General features: G+C 40.5%; 1 protein-coding gene across 5 annotated transcripts in view; it reads left to right on the plus strand.

Moving 5' to 3' along the window:
* pald1a (phosphatase domain containing paladin 1a) overlaps positions 1 to 16,798 on the plus strand; it is a 43,140-nt gene extending 26,342 nt beyond the window's left edge. For 4 of the 5 annotated variants that reach the window (XM_029527977.1, XM_029527978.1, XM_029527976.1 and 1 more), the window contains 2 exons: positions 7,409 to 7,564; positions 15,413 to 15,562. In XM_029527977.1, the coding sequence (XP_029383837.1) occupies positions 7,409 to 7,564; positions 15,413 to 15,562 (306 nt within the window). Of the gene's footprint in view, positions 1 to 7,408; positions 7,565 to 15,412 lie in introns of all 5 variants that reach the window. The other variant, XM_029527975.1, reaches the window with a different exon arrangement.
* The last annotated feature ends 1,042 nt before the right edge of the window (positions 16,799 to 17,840 follow it).

Genomic DNA, 17,840 nt, shown 5'->3' on the forward strand with positions numbered 1-17,840 from the left:
GACAAGAGCGAACTGTCAATAAATTTACTTTCTATTAACCACAAGCATCAATACGAAATGTCCTCAGCGGCCAAGCGTACAAATTCGATTCAAAGAACTGCTGTGCATTTTGAATGATTCAGTGTCAGTGATTATATGTAGCTCACAGACATACCATTTTAAGGCCCCAGCGTTAGATTTGCATGCACAAGATATTTTGGTAGCTCAGTAAATGATTGATTCACAGCGGGAGTCTCAATGCGCTCTTTTGCCAGGCATGTGCACGTACAGAATGTACCATAATACGTGTGGTTAATGTGGGCAAATATTCCAGTCTCTGTGTAGGCTAAGTTGATGAGCCCTGTCTCCTTCTGTGGCTTTTCTAATCTCTGCTCAGCAGACATGTGATGTGATTTTACTTGTCTTTTTGTCTGAGGAATTGGCCTTTTCTTGTTAAAAAAGTGTATTGACCATTTAAAATTGAATATTCACTTTAAGTTTCCAACTTTTTGGATCATTTATTTAAGCATATCTTTGTGGTAGGTCTTTTTTTTGAGCGCTGATTAGAGATGTTAAAAAGTCAAGTAGGGTAAAGTCTGTTTTCTGATTTAGATCAAACTCTACAAAACTTTGCTCGTGACATCATTAAAATGTATTTCAGCTCTGAGTCAAGTTTTCACATTTAGTTTTGAAGCCTTGGCTAGAAGGACTGATTGGTTAGTGGCAGATCCATATATATTCTGTGAATGTGGATTGACGCAGCATGCCCCTAAAATCCACCTCAGCCTCAGCTTTATGATTTAATCAGTCTAGTGTGGCTGGAGACTGGAAAAAGACAGACAGGGGATTGGAATCTGTAGAAACCATTAACATAAAGGCATCTCTGTCCCTTCCTCTCATTGGCTGCTGCATGGCTCTGCTTCTTTGAAAAGGCAGTTATCAGCACTATCTTGGTCCATAAAGATCAGCTCTGCAGCTTGAAGCCAGATGATGTATATCTTTGATTGCTAAGCTAAATGCCAAACTGGCAGGTGGCAGGCAGGTCGGGTGGAGAGCTAGCTGGGTTTTCAGAAAAATGCCACAGAAGGTAGAAAAATGTGCATAGGTTGGTAAGTTTAATGGGATCCAGAGGAAAATGTAAGAAATGTGCTGATGCACTGCTTTCCCCGTAACATATTCCATCACCCAGAGCGTGAACACGTGAGGATGATAATAACACATTTCACCTTTGTAATCAAAGTGAGACAGCTCCAACACGGACATCCAGCTTAAAAATGACACGTTCTGGAGATGCAGTGAAGCTTTGAATTATAAAATGCAGTAGGCCACAACCTACTGCATGGCTGGGCCACATATGGTCAATGTGCAAAACTGAAGACAGTTGTGGAACGGCTGTAAACAATGAGGACTTTGTGTCATATTTGAATCCTGCCTGGTGTCAGCTCCGTTTTGGTCCTTTATGTGTTTGCTTCTCTGCGGCTCTCTGCGCTCACATATGCATTACGTTAAAACAGCTGGATTTACCATGAAGCTTCATTTTCACCTTTTTCTGTTTCTGTTGTCAAACAATGGAAAATGTTTGAAATGTTGACCCCATTAAGAAGCCATTACTATTCATGAGCTACTGCTTTAGTGCTGCAAATTCTTTATAATTATCACTGCAAACTTGAATAAATATACATTTAATACCCACACATGCTTCAGGCTTATATTTGGTTCAAACTGAGTTTTCCAGATTTTGTGAATATGCTTTAAGCGTGTTTTCTGTCCATTTGATTTGAGTTTTTAAGGCTTGTCCCACTAAAATGAACACCACTTAACTGATGGAGCTGAATTTTAATATAGCCAATCCATTATAATCACTAGGACAGTGAAACTGTGAAATTCTTTTAGGATTCCTTGGGTTTACACTCCCATTGTCAGTCTGGCCAAAAACTCATGAAGTGAGGCATCTGTGTTTTTTTTTTTTTTTTTTTTGCACTGAAAATCAGCCTGTTGTGAGTCCAGTTAATGAGCCCACCTGAAAAATCAGCATGCACACTTGGCTTAAAGGTGTCTGTACGTCGAGTCAAGGAGCCATGTGTAGGCAGCCTGTCCACCCTAGACAGGTTGGGGTTTGGTTTGGGATTTGGGTGGGAGGTGTTCTTGTAGAATCCGATGAATGGCTGCTTGTGCAAACCTGGGTGGGAAGGGCCAATATGGATTGGCCTTTTTACCTCAGCCACCCCATCAGCTGGTAATTGGCACCATATGTCAAGCAGGCAGACCCTTCCATAATGTGTACTTCTCACATGCAGCCCCTTGCTCATGCGAACCCACAGAAAGGTTGATCCTCAACACTTGTCTGCCACAATTCAGGGACTAAACTGTGATCAGATCAAATCAAATCATATTTATTTATATAGCGCCAAATCAGAATGCGCCCTGCAGTAGTTTTGTGTTCGTTTTCTGTATTGGTCATACTTAAATATAAAATATAATAATTTCAAATGTAACAAAACAATTTTTGTTTATAACAGAAGAAAGACGGAAATATATTAGAGAAGGAATTTTCTAATTTCCTGATCCAAAACCTTGTTACCATAAACACACTCCAGGAATCTCATGATATTAGACTGTGAAGAGCAGCAGGGGGTGGAAACGAAGTGATAACCTAGCTTTAGTGGGTGAGCACTAATTGTTGAGGGAAAAGTAATTTAAAAAAATGATAAAGCAATATTTGTCAGATGAATTTGCCTTTTAAATGAGTAAAATTGAATTTGCTTCAGGGGACCACTCTGCTTCCGGCTCTCTGGAGAAGCGCTGCCCAACAAAGTGACCGTATTTATGATGGCCAGTTACTTTTGTGCTGATTCACATCCAATCGGAGCTCTCCGTTTAAGTGACTGCCACTGCTGTTGATGCAACAAAGCTCAGCCGGCTGAATGGGCGGCAGTTAGAGCAGATTACTGCCAATGGCAACAGGCCTACACGGAGCGGTGGCACAGCGGTCTTTGGTGTGTCTCAGGCCATTCATTAGTGCTCAATGCACAACATGACCCATGATCCAGATCTAACTCCAGACCAAAAGAACGTGAAAAGTAGCTTTGAGGTGATTGAACGTAACAAATGGACAGAAATTGCTAGTTAACTCATAAAACATAGTGAACAAAATGTCAGAGATTTGGTAAATCAATAGCACAAGCCAACAGCAATCGACAGTAATGCCTGTCAGTCTGTGTTTGGATTGGCCTTTTAACCTTTTTACATCAGGACACTGCAGTTTCCCAACATGTGGGAACTTTATATACTAAACCCTATGACACACGGTGCCCCTGTTTACACGAGACGTGGGCACAGGTCAAGCAGCGTGCCTCATAAATGTGGTGTTTAATACACCTACACCTGCACGCTGCAGGCAATCACGCTTGTCCAGGATTATCAAGAACTTTTGTCTGAACCTGGTGTGACGTGTTTGAATTAAAACACATCAGCCCGAAACAGATTAAACCATTCCAGACAAATATTCTGTGCTGCTGTTTAGTTTTTATGAAGTCTATTTATTCAAGTCAGTTTAGTGCCATACAGACACTTGTGTTATGTAAATATAAAGCGTCAATTGTCTGCAGCACATTTAATTTAAGAAGGCTAAAAATGGGAACACGGGGAGGACAAAAAAAACTAAAGTCTATCAAGGTTACTTACAAACAAATAATCTGAAATGTTGAGTAGAAGTGACTTTGTTTCATTTTGCGCCAGTTTATAAGCAAGGCATCTGCTCTTCAGCAATCATATTTTCCAGTATTTCTGAGATGCCATTTATTTATTTTAGTTGCAGAAGCTTTGTGGTTGTACTTGACTCAAAACCCCTGGCTGTTTTTGTCTTTATTTCCTCACTATTACAACGGGAAAAAACTATCTCATTCCATCTCTGCTTGACACAGAGTCGTAATTTTAAGTCAGTTGTTCAGTGCTGTAATAAGCTTGAGTATGGCGACCTTTTAGCTCTGCTCAGAAAAAGCTGGAGCTGGAAATTTGGGTGGAGGGGGCGCATACATACAGACCTTGGGAAGAAAGAATGGGCTGGTAGTTAAATGGCTCTGTGACTCCTCACCCCTGGATTCATTCTCCTGTCAGTCTCTGTGTGAGACATTCAGACTTTTACTGTGTATTTTTGAAACTTATTTCAGGGCTGTGCTCGGTCTTGCATGCGGATAAGTTCAGCTCCGTATTTCTGGTGTTGCGTTCTCTGGTCTTGCGCTTGCGTCACCCTGGATCCCTGATGATCGAGCCCATGATCTTTTGACCCCAGAGTGAATTTGAATTCTACTCTTTCCCCTTTACCAACAAAAGCCCAATGTTTGTGCATCTTAGAGTTGATTTTTTTTTTTTTTGGTGGTGATGGTGGTGATTTAATTCATTCCCTTTAAATGTAGCTTTAATGAAATCGGCACTGCCTCTGATGTGACGTGATTTGTCTTGCTGTGGAATAAAAACTGATCAAGCTTTTTCCAGTCGTTGCTCTTGCGACTGTCTGCACAGTGATAACAAACTTAGCCTTCACTTTTTCATATTGTCCTTACTAATAGGTCTGCCGACCCAGCTAATTATTCCCAGAGTCTCTCAACGCTGGTAAGTCGTTGGTATTTGCCAGCCTCCCACCCCACACGGGGCTGACCAGAGCTGAGGACTTTTATTATCACACCTCAGGGGTTGGCTGAGTAATAGCTTTCACCTTTGATAGCGAACAAGGACACGTCTGAATTTCCCTCTGGGATCATTAAAGTAATTATCTATCCATCTCTGTATTTGGCTCATCCTCTTTGCTCTAAAAGGCCAAGGGAAATGTGAGGGCGCTTTAGTTTTCCACTTCTTTTTATTGACAGTAAAAAAAGGAAAAAAGAAAAAAAAATCTCTTAATCTTCTAAAATGTATGAAATGCTTCCATCGGCAGAGTAAAAAGCATCCAAACCTTTTCTTCCATAACATGATGTTAAACGGCTTAAAAATAGTTGAAATCAAATGCTGAGAAGTGAGTATGATCATCTGCACAGTGCGGGACTGTTCCAGAGTTTAAGAAAATGTCACCCATGCAAATCCAAAGCTTTCAAGGCTGTCTCCTTTACATGGAGTGGAAGAAATTTACTCCGTTTCTTCACCACATCTTCCCCGACATTGTTTTCTGAAAGAATTTCTGAGAGTGCGGAGAGGCCGCTCAACCACACACATGGCTCCGTCGATGTCGACAGACAGATGGCAACCGCAGAATTAGGCTTCGGCAGATTGCAGATTGAGGTGTGAATTATGTAATCTTTGTAAACCGATCTGTGTGTGTGTGTGTGTGTGTGTGTGTGCGCGCGTGCGCGTGAGAGAGAGAGAGAGAGAGAGAGAGAGGGAGAGAGAGAGAGAGAGAGAGAGAGGGAGAGGGAGGGAGAGGGAGGGAGGGAGAGGGAGAGGGAGAGAGAGAGAGAGAGAGAGAAAGCCTGGTATTTGGCTGTGGGTTTTGCACAGATAGCTGCCATGCTTTGGCACTGCAGATTTTTCAGGCTATGAGATGAAATGCTAAAAGCCCCCTGAGGGTGCAGGGCACATATGGAGATCAGGTCTCCCCGTCCTTCCACTGTTGTCAGTGTTAACTGAGAAAGATTATGAAATGTTAGGTGTGTGCGTGTGTGTGTGTGTGTGTGCTTTCTTCCCTCCTTTGTGCCCTGGGACAGCTGATAGACAACAGACAGCGCATCCATTGTTTGCCTAGGTGTCGTTTCTTCTCCGCTCTGCTGCAGATGCATGGAAAACTGGGATCTGACCACGGCTGTTTGGGAAGGGACAGGAAACCCCACTCAGCCCCTCCCTCTCTCTGTTGCGTCATTCAGCCCTGCAATGATCATATTATCGTGTGTTGTGCACATTTCAGATTACCTTGAGGGAGCACCCACCTACTTAGTAAACTTTTATTATCCTTTGTGCAGCCCCTTGCCTTAAAGATACTTATGCGATATGTTGCAAACTGGGAGCTAATCTTTAAATCAGTTTTATCCTTCAAAACACAGTTTATAAGTCTTTTACAAGATAAGTCAACAGCAAGCTGCTTTGAATGTTTGAAGACACTTCAGTGAGGTAGACTTTACCTTGTCCTTGCTTGTTACCTTCACTTGACCCCAATCAACATGTTATCCAATCCACACTCCGCCACACAGACATACAGCTGGATGGCAGACCTTGTCGCTTGATGTCTGGAAGTGCTCAAGGCTCAAAGCAATCCAAGAAAAAAAAAAGGGAGAAAAAAAGAAGAGAAAAAAACAAAAAGGGAAAGCATCATGACACTGAGTCTGCACATCGATGAAATGAAAGCCTGCTTACATTTCCCTCTGTGCTGTGCAAAGGCAATAATTTAAGAGCAACCCAACATTTTCATTTCAGTATCAAACTTCAATGTAGATCGACAGAACGTTTGTTTTGTCAGTTTGCATCCAACGCAAATTGTTTTCCTCTCTGTTCTCTAGATGTTGAATTAAATGTGAGAAACTATCAAGTTTGTCAAATGGCAATAAAGGAAACTACAGCTGTTTCAACAGGTTCGTAGAAAGAATGTGTCTTCTTCACTGTGCAAACGAGAAACTGGTAATGAAAGTTGTAAGTTTTTCAGTTTAAATGCAGGTATCATTGCATCACTTACTGTGAACACCACAACATCATTTAGATACAACTCCAGGTTCTTGAAGTGTGAAATTTTATTCCATTTGTAGTCTTCGGACAGCTCACCATTCTTTTTTTTTTCATTCAGTTATTTGGCTCAGTTCAGCATCTTTAGGAGTGTTTGCTTGTCCCTCCATTCTACTGTTGTTAGCCCGAGAATAATGGAAACCTATTTAAAATGTATAACTACTGAGGTTTGATCTATTCAAGTACATTACTTTCTGCTTTTTAATAGATTTTTTTTTTTTCAAACATTTGTTTGGACAAAAGAGGTCGACTATGTGAAAAGATTTTCCAGAGCCTCTTCTTGATGGGCTTTTGTGTGCGTAGCAAATGTCTCTATTCAAAGTTTCTGCGTGACTCACTAGATGTGTTTACATTCATGCATATGAGCATCAAACTTGTTTTGATGGAGGTGATGGTCTGCGGGAGACTAAGGTGGGCTATATTATGCAGGCACTAAATATTCCTGGAGGTAGGCCGGGGATGATGGCAGGATACAAGAGGAACACGGCACACTTTGCCTGCGCAATTCCTTACCGTCGTCCATCTCGTCTGCGATTTTCTACTTTAATGCTGGTAACATTTTTGAATAGGCTTAGATATATTATGATGATTGTGTTTGAAAGTAGAGATAACACACAAAAAAAAAAAAAAAACAGAGCAAATGTAACAATGATTATGTTATTGGCAGCAGATGTTTCAGTATGTGACTTCTCCATACCAAAAGAGCTTTGCTTACCTGTTTTGTCAGATTAAAAGTGGGAAGACGGATAAGGAGTGTCGGCAGCTGCTGCTGAGGAGCCTGCAATTTCTGGAGCGTTATATTTACCTTATCCTCTTCAACACCTACCTGCATCTAGAGAAGAAAGACTCGTGGCAGCGCTCCTTCACTCTCTGGATGGAACAGGTACACTGCCAGTTTTCTGCTCCACACATGCACGTGCCATTAATCTGTTCCCTTTTTTATATTTTAGATTTTATGTTCATATGGTTCATATCTACTGTCACTTTTTCTGACATTTCTACAAATAAAGACGGAAAAAAAGAGCAATGTGTTTGATAAAAGCCTGTTGAAATCTGTTGTTGGTCTCAGGAGCAAAGGAGGGTGTGAAACCTTCTGATGGCCTTCAACACCAATTTTCTCCAACTTGCTGCTCTACACATGTAAGATTTTCATGATATTGCGGTTCAGGTCCAATTGTGGCAAATCCCCCCCCACAATTCTACTTGGCAATAGCTTGGCTATGAGAAACAGGAACTGAGAGACAGTGTTTTTTTTGTTTTTTTTTTCATACTCCGGCCATACACGTTGTGAACCAGTTACCAGAGTTTCATTTGGATTTTCCTCCAGGAATTTACAAGCTGGTTCTGGCTCTATTGTGGCCTGGCTCCTCACACACTCAACTTCATAATGTCTCGGCTCTGTGTTTTTGTTGGTACATTAATCGTTCGGCCACCTGTGCCCCTACAGTAAAGCTGAGAATTTATGTGCATTCCAAACAAATGAATAGTCTGTAAGTGGCACCCAACACACACACACACACACACACACACACACACACACACACACACACTGGTGGTAAAATGAAGAAAAATTAGTTTGGCAAATTGACAAAACACATTTAAAGTTAAACACTGAATCGGATCCTATTTAGTTACTTACATTTGTATACATTTGGTATCAAAGTTGTTTCCTCGTTTGAAGCTATCACAAATCTGCCCTTAAACTGAAGGATGAGAAAGGATTTGCTGGTTAAAGGTCCTCACTGAATGCATTTTTGCCATAACTCAAGAATTCCCATCACCCAGCACCTTCGCCATCTTGTATTCTTTATTTGCGAGCTCACTGCCCTCAGAAACATGGACAAGAGGCTGGAATGTTTGACAATCGCTGGACGAACACCTCTTCCTTCTTTGTCTTTATTGAGGTGGAATAAACTGAAAGAAAAAACCTGAAATTCCAAAATAGACTTGAACAATGGCTATGCAAACAATTGTCAGGGAAATATGCGCGGTCAATCAGTGCATATTCTTCCTGTTATGAATAGCAAATATATGTGGTGCATCAGAGTGACTCTAATGGCCCAGTTATGCCATGAGAAAATGCAGACATGCTAACAGAGGGCAGGAGTAGTTCTCTGTAAAGCAGGCAACAGAAAGCATTTCATCCTAACGTACTCCCGGATATTTCTGTATTTTATCATCTAGTTAGCACTTTTTTTTTTTTTCCTTTCATTCCGTTCATTTCTTTGTGCTTCCTTCCTGTAAAAGCTACCTGGCTCCGAGCAAAACCTCCACCATCTTTGGACTGCAGTCAGTTCTGGCCTTGCTATGTGAACCATTTTGCCATCTGCTGTGGCTTTAAATCTACACCAGACTAATATTTTTTCATATAATTCCAATACTTAGGTTTTTATCACCCAGCACACGCAACACTGGCATTTCATCAGCTTATAAATAGGTTTTTGTAACATTGCCACTTTTTTCAATACCCTGAGTCACTATGAGTCCACCGGAGCTGAGCTCGCCGAAGTGAAAAGCACAACGGTGTATATTCCTCCTGATCTACAGCTTCCTGAACCGGAGGTGCTGTCACTTTAATGAATGTGAAAAAGCCCTATATAATTAATTCATTTATAAAACATCAAGATGAAAGTAGTTGGTTGTTGTTTTTGTTTTTTTTATGACCAGTTCTTGCTCTCGAACTAGCTGGGCCTGACTGGACCTCAGGTCTTTCGCTCTGTTGTAAATTAAATGAACAATCACTGAACTTAATTTTTCTTTTTCTTCTGTTAGTGAGATTTCATTCATATATTCATTACTATTCATATATTCTTCTGTCATTTCTTCGGTTCTATTTCTTGATCTTCCACCGCTTTTTTTTTTTTTTTTTTTTCCCTGCCGTTAATCACTCTCACATTTTGTTCCATTGCTGCTCACTTCAACACCGCTCAAAACCGACACGTGTGTTGCTGCAACAAAGTACCTGTCTAGAAATGAACGCATAACTATTCTCTCTCCGAACTAAATGACCTAAATATAAATTTTCATGCAGGGATGCACTCACTCACTGAGTGAATGAATCCAATTTTGAAGGGATAAACTTACTTGAATCACACACTGACCTCTGGAAATCATTTAGTTCAGACCCAAAAGGTCTGTGAACAGTTTATTCCCAAACAGCAAATGGCCACCTCATCGTGGATAAGTAAATTTTTTTTTTTAGAAAACACATCTTTAAATTACTAATGCAGTATTTAAAGGTTTTAGTTCTTTGGCATCATTTTGTGCTGTTGTCTTTTCTCTTTTTTTGCACTTCATTATGTTCAATAGCTCTTCATTAACTGTGTCTACTCTCTGGTGCTGTTTTCCTCAAAAGCTCTGTAAACAATGCCACAAGCGCAGTGAGAGTGTATTAAAGAAAAAGCAAAACTGAGGAAATTTAAGCAATTGTGAAAAGCAGAGGTGAAAATTGTGTAATTAATTGCTACATTTGAGCATCATTTGGATAGCAACATATATCAAACGATGAATTGGAAGATATTGTGCCATTGCAGATCCTCATGTTTCAATAGTAGACTCATCTCCCCCCACCCCGCAAAACAATAACATGCAACAGTTACTTTGTACTTTGTAGTTTTCTTTAAAAAAAAAAGAAAAACAGAAATAGCGTTTTCTCGGCCATGATGGGAAATACATTTAATAGATTTCTGTGGCCAGGAGTGAACCGCAGCTCTGAGGTAGGCTGTGATTTTCAAGTGTTGCTGCTGGAAACTTGCAATCCAATTTTTTTTTTTTTTTTTTTTTTTATTTTATTTTTTTATTTCCTCCTCCACTAACTTAATAGAACTTTAATTAACAGCTAACAAAGCTGCTGGCCGAGGTTACCCCCCTGGCTTATACAGGAAAATGAGACTGGGCAGTCAGTTTCATCATCTGCCCCACTGTGCACTGTCAATGTGTTGAAGAGCAGGTGGAGGTGCTCAGTGACTGCCAAAACCCCCGCGAAGGACTCCTCACAATCACACTACTCTGCCTGTTGCCTGAGCTTAAGATTGCTTTGAGCGGTATCATGAATTCAAGCCAGTTTTTATGATGAATGAATAGCATACAGTATAATCCTCAGTGCCCTGTCTCCTTTTGAAGCAAACGTATTGTCGCTAAAGTTAGAATATTTTTTATATTCAGAAGGTCAGTAAAAGTGGGTAAATATCTGAACTTTCTGCACAGGCACAACCAGTAATTTCTCACCGCTGGGTTAGGGTTAGTTTTTCTTCTACCCATTCTCTTTTTTCACATTAAGTAGTAGTATGAGGAAGGAGGATGAAAAAATATTTGATAAAGGCCCTTTGGTTGAAATCCAAGATGTGTGTTTGTTTTAAGTAACTTTTGATAAAGAATGCATGCTGCTAAAATGCCAACCTCATGCCGGGGCAGTTAATTGTTAATGTGTCCTGTTTTTTATTTATTTATTTCATTTTAATTTTTAGATGTGCTTTATTTCTCAGCAGCTGCGGTAGTTTTGGTCTCTTTTGATTGAATTCAACTTCCATCGACCTGGCACAGTTGAGACGCTGCTTGATTGGCAGGTCAGCTCTTAGAAGCAAGCACAAGCACAAAATATGGCCAAACTTTCCTTCTGAAGTAAACTGAGCTGCTTCTCACAGGAAAAATGTTCTTCAGTCAGTGTACATACTGATGATTCACAGTCAGACTCTACAAGGCGAGACAGTTGCCATGTGTTGCCATTCGTGTTAGGATTAGGTATCCTTCTATAGAGATTTTTATCTTTATAGATTTCTGATCCCATGAGCGATTTTCAGCCAGGACAGCACAGATGTTAGACATTGAAGCATCCGCGTGTCTTTTGTTTTGTTTGAGCTGCCAGAATTTTGACAAGAGGGTTGACAGCGTTCACATAAATAATTAATGCAGCAGAATAGTCCTCCTCAGAAAAATGCTCCTCTGGCTTAGCTGGATAAAAATTAAAACCAGTAGGACTTAGTTAGGACTAAGTTTCCTTCCAGGACAAATTTCCTGTTGAATGATTAAAAATAAATAAATAAATAAATGAAATAATAAAAAAAAAACAATAAAATGCTTGAACCAAAATATTGTGCAGGACTCTTGTAACAGGATACATTTCCCTCTCTCGCCAATTTCACAAATGTGAAATATGTTTACTGGCCCAGATGCTGTAAAAGCTGGCAGAGCCCCAACCAATCTGACAACCAGCCCGAAGGCACAATCATTAGGGTATCACCAGTGACCGTGGAAGGATCATTAATGACATACTACAATGCCAGAGGCGGCGATTGACAGCCATCACATCGCTGGTTGTGCATTTGAAGCAGCGGTTACACAACCAGCCAGATCTGAGCAGCACGGCCCGTCCTGCATCCTGCACTGACTGGAAGCATGTCTGTGTGCACGGACTAATTTGTTCTCGACGGGGAGCTAAAAACAGAAGCGCAGTGTTCCCAGTCATGCACGGCAGCAGCCAGTGCCAGCTGATATGCCTCTCATCTGTTTGTTTTTTTTTTTTGTTTTTTTTTTTTTTGCTTCTGCTCGGTTGGATTGTTTGAACTACAGCAGCCTGTGTTCACCACAAAGCAATACAGCAGCGCAATGGTCAAAGCAATATATTCCTGCAAAAAAAAAAAAAAAATTATCATAATTATGTGTTTGAAGTAAGTAGCACATGCTGTCACATTGTTAGCATATTTGATAAATATTGTCCTTGGCGACGTTAGGCCAATTTGACAAGCAGTGAGATCAGAGCAGAAACATCAGAGGTTCTACTGGAATTGAAATACATGTCTGCTAATCCAAAACGCGGCCCTTTGCACAATGGCAGGATTTGTGTACTGTGCATACCGCAGATGCCTGCAGGAGGGGCACCCTATCAGTCATTCCAGCTGTTTTGATGTGTGGCACAGAGGCCTTCCTGTCCCCCCGAAGCGGGCAGGTATGTGTGGCCTTTGAGATAGCCGACTGTGGGAAGGACCAGCGACTCCTTGCTGCCCCGTCCCCTTCCACCGCGTCAGCCGCCTAATGAGTTTTGGCGTTTGGGATCTCTTTGGCGCAGCATGATGAAAGGCATCTCCCCCACAGCTCTGCTTACTGTCACCTAGAAAGCTTGTCACCGCAAACCAACAATGTCAAGGCTTTTTTTTTTTTCAGTGTCTTTTACAGTTCAAAGATGCTGCAGTTTTTTATTCCTTTCGTCTCTTTTTTCAGTATGCACATGCCACACATCGTGCAGTTGTCTCAAGCTGTTATTTGCGCCACAAGAGCACATTGACGGACCATTAAACCTTTGCTTTTTCCATTTAATTTTACATTAACGACATCACCACTTTACTGTGGAAAAAGAAACTATTAATTGATGCCAAGCTTAAAGGAAAAGTCATTGTGAAGGAGCTAACTATGCAGAGTGACTTTGAAAAGGTGCAAGTATTAGATACATTTGGTGGCGTAAAATAACCCATAAAGCCCTCTTTCTCAGCCGAGCAGCAACCTCGTGAAATCCTTGATTTCACCATGAGCTGGGCCCGTGTGACACAGATTTTCACAGTTTGACATTTTTCACACATCCCCTCTTTAAACAGCTGGGTTGGCGAGTAGATGAGTCAGGTGAAGTACCCCAGAATGTCTCCCGGGAGTCCCATCCACTGGCTAATGGGCCGGCCTGGTTAAGCTGCTCCCACTCATTCCTTCCTACCAAAGAACTCTCAGCAGTGGAAGCTGTCAGTAATCACCAAATGGTACACAGAGGTTGGCGTATTTGTTTCCAATAAAAGGCTGTTAAGGACAATAAAATCTGTGCGATCCTTCATTTATAGTGCAGCAGCTCACTGGCCTGGCGAAAATGTCTCTAAGCTGGAACCAGTGTCGACTCTACAAAGCACTAGTTTTAGCATAACATGATACCTATTGTAAGATTTGATTTTGCACGGTCAGCAAGTAGGTAATCTAGACCACACTCTGTGGTGCCTTGTGCTTATTTTTGCACAAAGCTGGCCAGCTAAGCCATAATCATTGTAGTGAAAGGGATATCTTGGTATTTATAATTCCTGTTCATTGTTCCAGGATATCTTCCTCGGCGTTCAACCTGACTTTGCATTTTTTTAAAAGAGTCCTGAACAGCACTTCATACAGGATTACCTCACAGCCTCAAGAGCTTAACCCCGGACATACCATTCATTTCTTATGCGGAGTAAAAAAGTATGTTCTCGAGAATGATGCCCTTTTAGACCCTGCGGCTTTAACATCTCTCATCTTGCGCCTTTGTCTTCGCTCCAAAAACAAAAATTTCCAGACCCTTTGACTGCCTGAGAGCAGAGAAGAGAGGTTAAATTGCCAGAGTGTTTTAGGCCGCATTCCCTCATCTGAGTCATTCCCCAAAGTCCTCTTGGGCCTTACAGACTGACATGCCAACCGCCGGTGGCTCAGAGACCGCCTGTACAGAGTGAGCACCGCAATAGAAAACTTTCCTACATGTTTGAGAACCCCAAAAAGATCAGGAATCCTTTAAAAGGCATGTGATGTGAAAAGTATCTGTAGAGAAATGCATTTGACAGGTTGTGCTGACTTTTTCTTCGTTCCTCCTGTGCCTTTTGTCAGACGTAGCGGCTGAAGTTCACAGTCCAGCATCTCTTGCAGAGTAAACTGGGCCAGCTGTGGCACATTTTCATGGGGTATTCAATCTTTAAAGTTTCTCTAGGGTTTGTTTGTATTGTTTGGCTTTATGGCCAGATGTTTCTGGTTGCCCATGGTGAATCCTATCAGTCCAATTGTGTCCGACAGCCGCGGCAGACCATGAGTCAGCGTGACCTGATGCTTAACGCCAACAGCGAACTCTCTCCCAGGGGAAATCTCGCCATGTTTCCCGTCTGTTCTCATCTACTCAGTAATGACTCAGAGAAAAACTGAGTAACGTATAGAGTCCGTGACGTTGTTCCGCTCTGCACTTAGAAAAACATAGAGAGGCACACCGAAAAATTGTTTCACAGTTTTATGATAATCCGACTTTTGCAATGACCACATTTCATTTCATTCACATTTTACTAAAAAAATCAAAAGTGACTCATCTAAACAATTTACTGTGTCGTAACCAAAGATTTTAAAAGATCTTTCATGTGCGGCACCGTTGTAAGTTTGGGTTCAGTGTCTTGCTTAAGGACACTTTGGCGTGCAGATAAGTGGAGCCAGAGACTGAACCATAAAGCCCACAATTAGAAGACCCCCTGCTGTGCCATCATCAATAGTTCATGATTATTGTACAGCACAGGCAAGTTTCAACACAGGCACCATCTGGTCTATGTATTTATTTGCACTTGATCAGCAATAAAGAAACTTTTGAAGAACATTTTTATGACCCTCTCTGGATTTTTATGTTGTATACATAATGCTTATATAGTTTATTTTCTTCTGTAGTAAATAGGTTGCGGTTTACGGTTTTGCACAGAACATGCACAGCGTGTAAAATAAGATCTGTCTGGTGTTGCTATTTTTACTGAAATAAAGGATCTAAACATTTCTTTTACCACTTCCTGGTGTGTCTAAACCCTCAGGAAATATCTATTGTTCTAGTCTAACAGCTACATGAATAAGAAAGCCATCAGATAACATGTTTTAACTTTGACACAATAAGAGCCGGAGCATTTGTGTGGTCATGATGGATAGATAAAAAAAAAAAAATGTCTGGCTTGCTGTTGGCTGCACATTAACATTTCATGTATTTTTGTGGTAGGTGGCTGCCAGGGCCGGAGTTTATGACATCCTCAACCAGCTGGCCTTCTCCGAGTTTGAAAACCTGAGGGACACTCCGCTGGCCAGGCTGCGCTGCCGCTGGCAACAGCAAAACATTCAGTCACTTCCTTTTCGTGGGGAGTTTGTGTGAGAGAAGATCGCTGTGAATGCACCGAAGCAGTGCTGTGCTTTTCAGAATAAAAGACATTTACAGTAACGTTATCATTCCTTCCATATTAATCTATGTATTATGCATATCTTCAGTTTATCTATGGTTTATTTGTTTAGCTGTTTTTTTTTCATGTTTTATTTTGTAGTTATTTTAATGTTAAGTTTTAGCAGATTGTTGCTTATGTACTAAAATTGATATTTGTGCCCATTTTATTTTTCAATGGTAGATCTTTGACTAATATCATTTTTAAATTTAAGTTTTACAATTTTTTTTTTTCTTTCTTTCTTTTTTTTGGGCCCTCATTTTTGAGGACTGGACCGCCTTTCAAAACTTCTGTTTTACCAAAACAAAAGTTAAATATTGTTATGGACGAGAAAAGCAAATTCCACTCTGTTGTTAGCCAACAATTTTGTTTGTATGTCACAACAGGTTGCTGTTGTGTGACCTGATATTTTTCTTGAGCCCTGTCCTTTTCTCCTGAGCACAGCTGTCATCAGTGGCTGTGCATTTTGTCTGACTGGAGGTTTAAATTTTTTTGAGGAGATTCCCAGTGTACATACAAAAGCTCTTGTTATTTAAATATGTGTCCTTGAGTTTTCTAGACCTTGGATATTTTTGACATCTGTGGGTCGCTGCAACAGTCTGTCCTTCTGTTGGACCTGTTTCTTTTTACATTTATTCATGTGTCATGATACAGGTACTAACAGTAATGTGTGTCAGGAATTATGATGGTTTGATTTTACTTAAAACCTTTAAACGTTTTGTGCTGATACATCTTTATTTCCGAAACTAAGAGTTGTTCTTTCTTGCCAAAACCTGTGGCCTACCTTACCAACAATACAGCCTGCCCTCTGAAGGTTCACTTGCAGATTTGGGTGTACAGTAATATTCCCCCAAGACCTTGAAACAGACTTTGATGTGTAAAATTGGCTGAGTTCCCCTTTAATCAGCTCAGCTCTCACAGACTTCACAACCCCTGCCAGTAAACTGTAACAATCTCTGTGACATCACTAGTCCATCAGTAGGAATCAAATTATATGTCTGACAGTAAAATTAATGGTTGGAAAAAGCCAGGCCAGCAAATACTTGGGTTAAAGACAAACACTTGGGATCAATTGATGAATGATGAATATACCCTTTAATGGAAGGTATACGAAAAAAAAACAAAAAAAAACAAATGCTCCATGATTCAGTGTTCAGGACAATACGTTAAAATTGCATTGTCAGGCAAACAGAGCAGCAGTTGCTTCATTCAACACACAACAATTATTGTTTATTATTGTTTTGTGTGTCTGCTTTTTTAGTATAGGTTTTACTGTACAGTATTTCTTTAAAAAGTTCTCACACCACTTTGGTGTTGGAGGATTTTGTTGTTCTTTCATTTTCCGATGTGTTTTGTTGTAAACTAAATTGTAGCTTCAAGTGTGCTGTAGAAAGCACAAATCCTGCCTTTAAACCAGAAAGATAAGCCTGAAAAAAAGCCCTTCCTCTTGCCACTCACTATGACTTGCTCTATTCTGCCGATGTGTCATACTTGCACTGTATATAGCTCATTCAGACTGATTGAGCAAAAAGATTGTGATGGTTGAAAATGATTTTGGTATTTGAACTTGAGAAACTGTATTACAAATCTTTGTGCAACTTAATAACGCAAGAACATACAGGCGCAGTTATAAATAACACCGTATTGTCTTAGCTATACTCTTAATTTAATTTTTTTTTCTTTTTTTAGACAATGAACTCTTCGTAGAAGCAATGCATAATCTGTTATTCACAGTGTGTGCCATTTGTTTTCTTTCTTTCTTTCTTTTTTTTTGAGGAGGGCTGAAATAAATAATTCAAATACATTCAGCAGCCTGTGTCTGCTTTTAGGATCATCTCATTGTCTGATTTCTTTTTTTTTTTATTTTACTGAGGAGAAACGTAAAACTTATCCATCTGTGTCAAGGATTTGGATTTGCACACAAGTCTTCACTGTGTATTGTTGCATTGAAGTTTCCGATTCAGCAAATGGAGCCAAATAATTGTCTTTTCCCTCCTTGGTTTCCTTCCCCCCCTTCCTTATCTCAGCATAATCGTTTACTCTTGATGCGCGCCGCTGAGGACCCAAGTCGTATATCCGGATGGTCTCTTTGTTTTGTGTCAATGCCAGCTTTGGGGAGCGGAGCAGATTATGAACATTGAGAAGCGTACATTTACACAAAACAATAATTCATTGTTGGGCTGAAATCTTAACATATTCCATATACAGTAATAA

Source organism: Echeneis naucrates, chromosome 19, assembly GCF_900963305.1.
Source record: "Echeneis naucrates chromosome 19, fEcheNa1.1, whole genome shotgun sequence".
Taxonomy (NCBI): Eukaryota; Metazoa; Chordata; class Actinopteri; order Carangiformes; family Echeneidae; genus Echeneis; species Echeneis naucrates.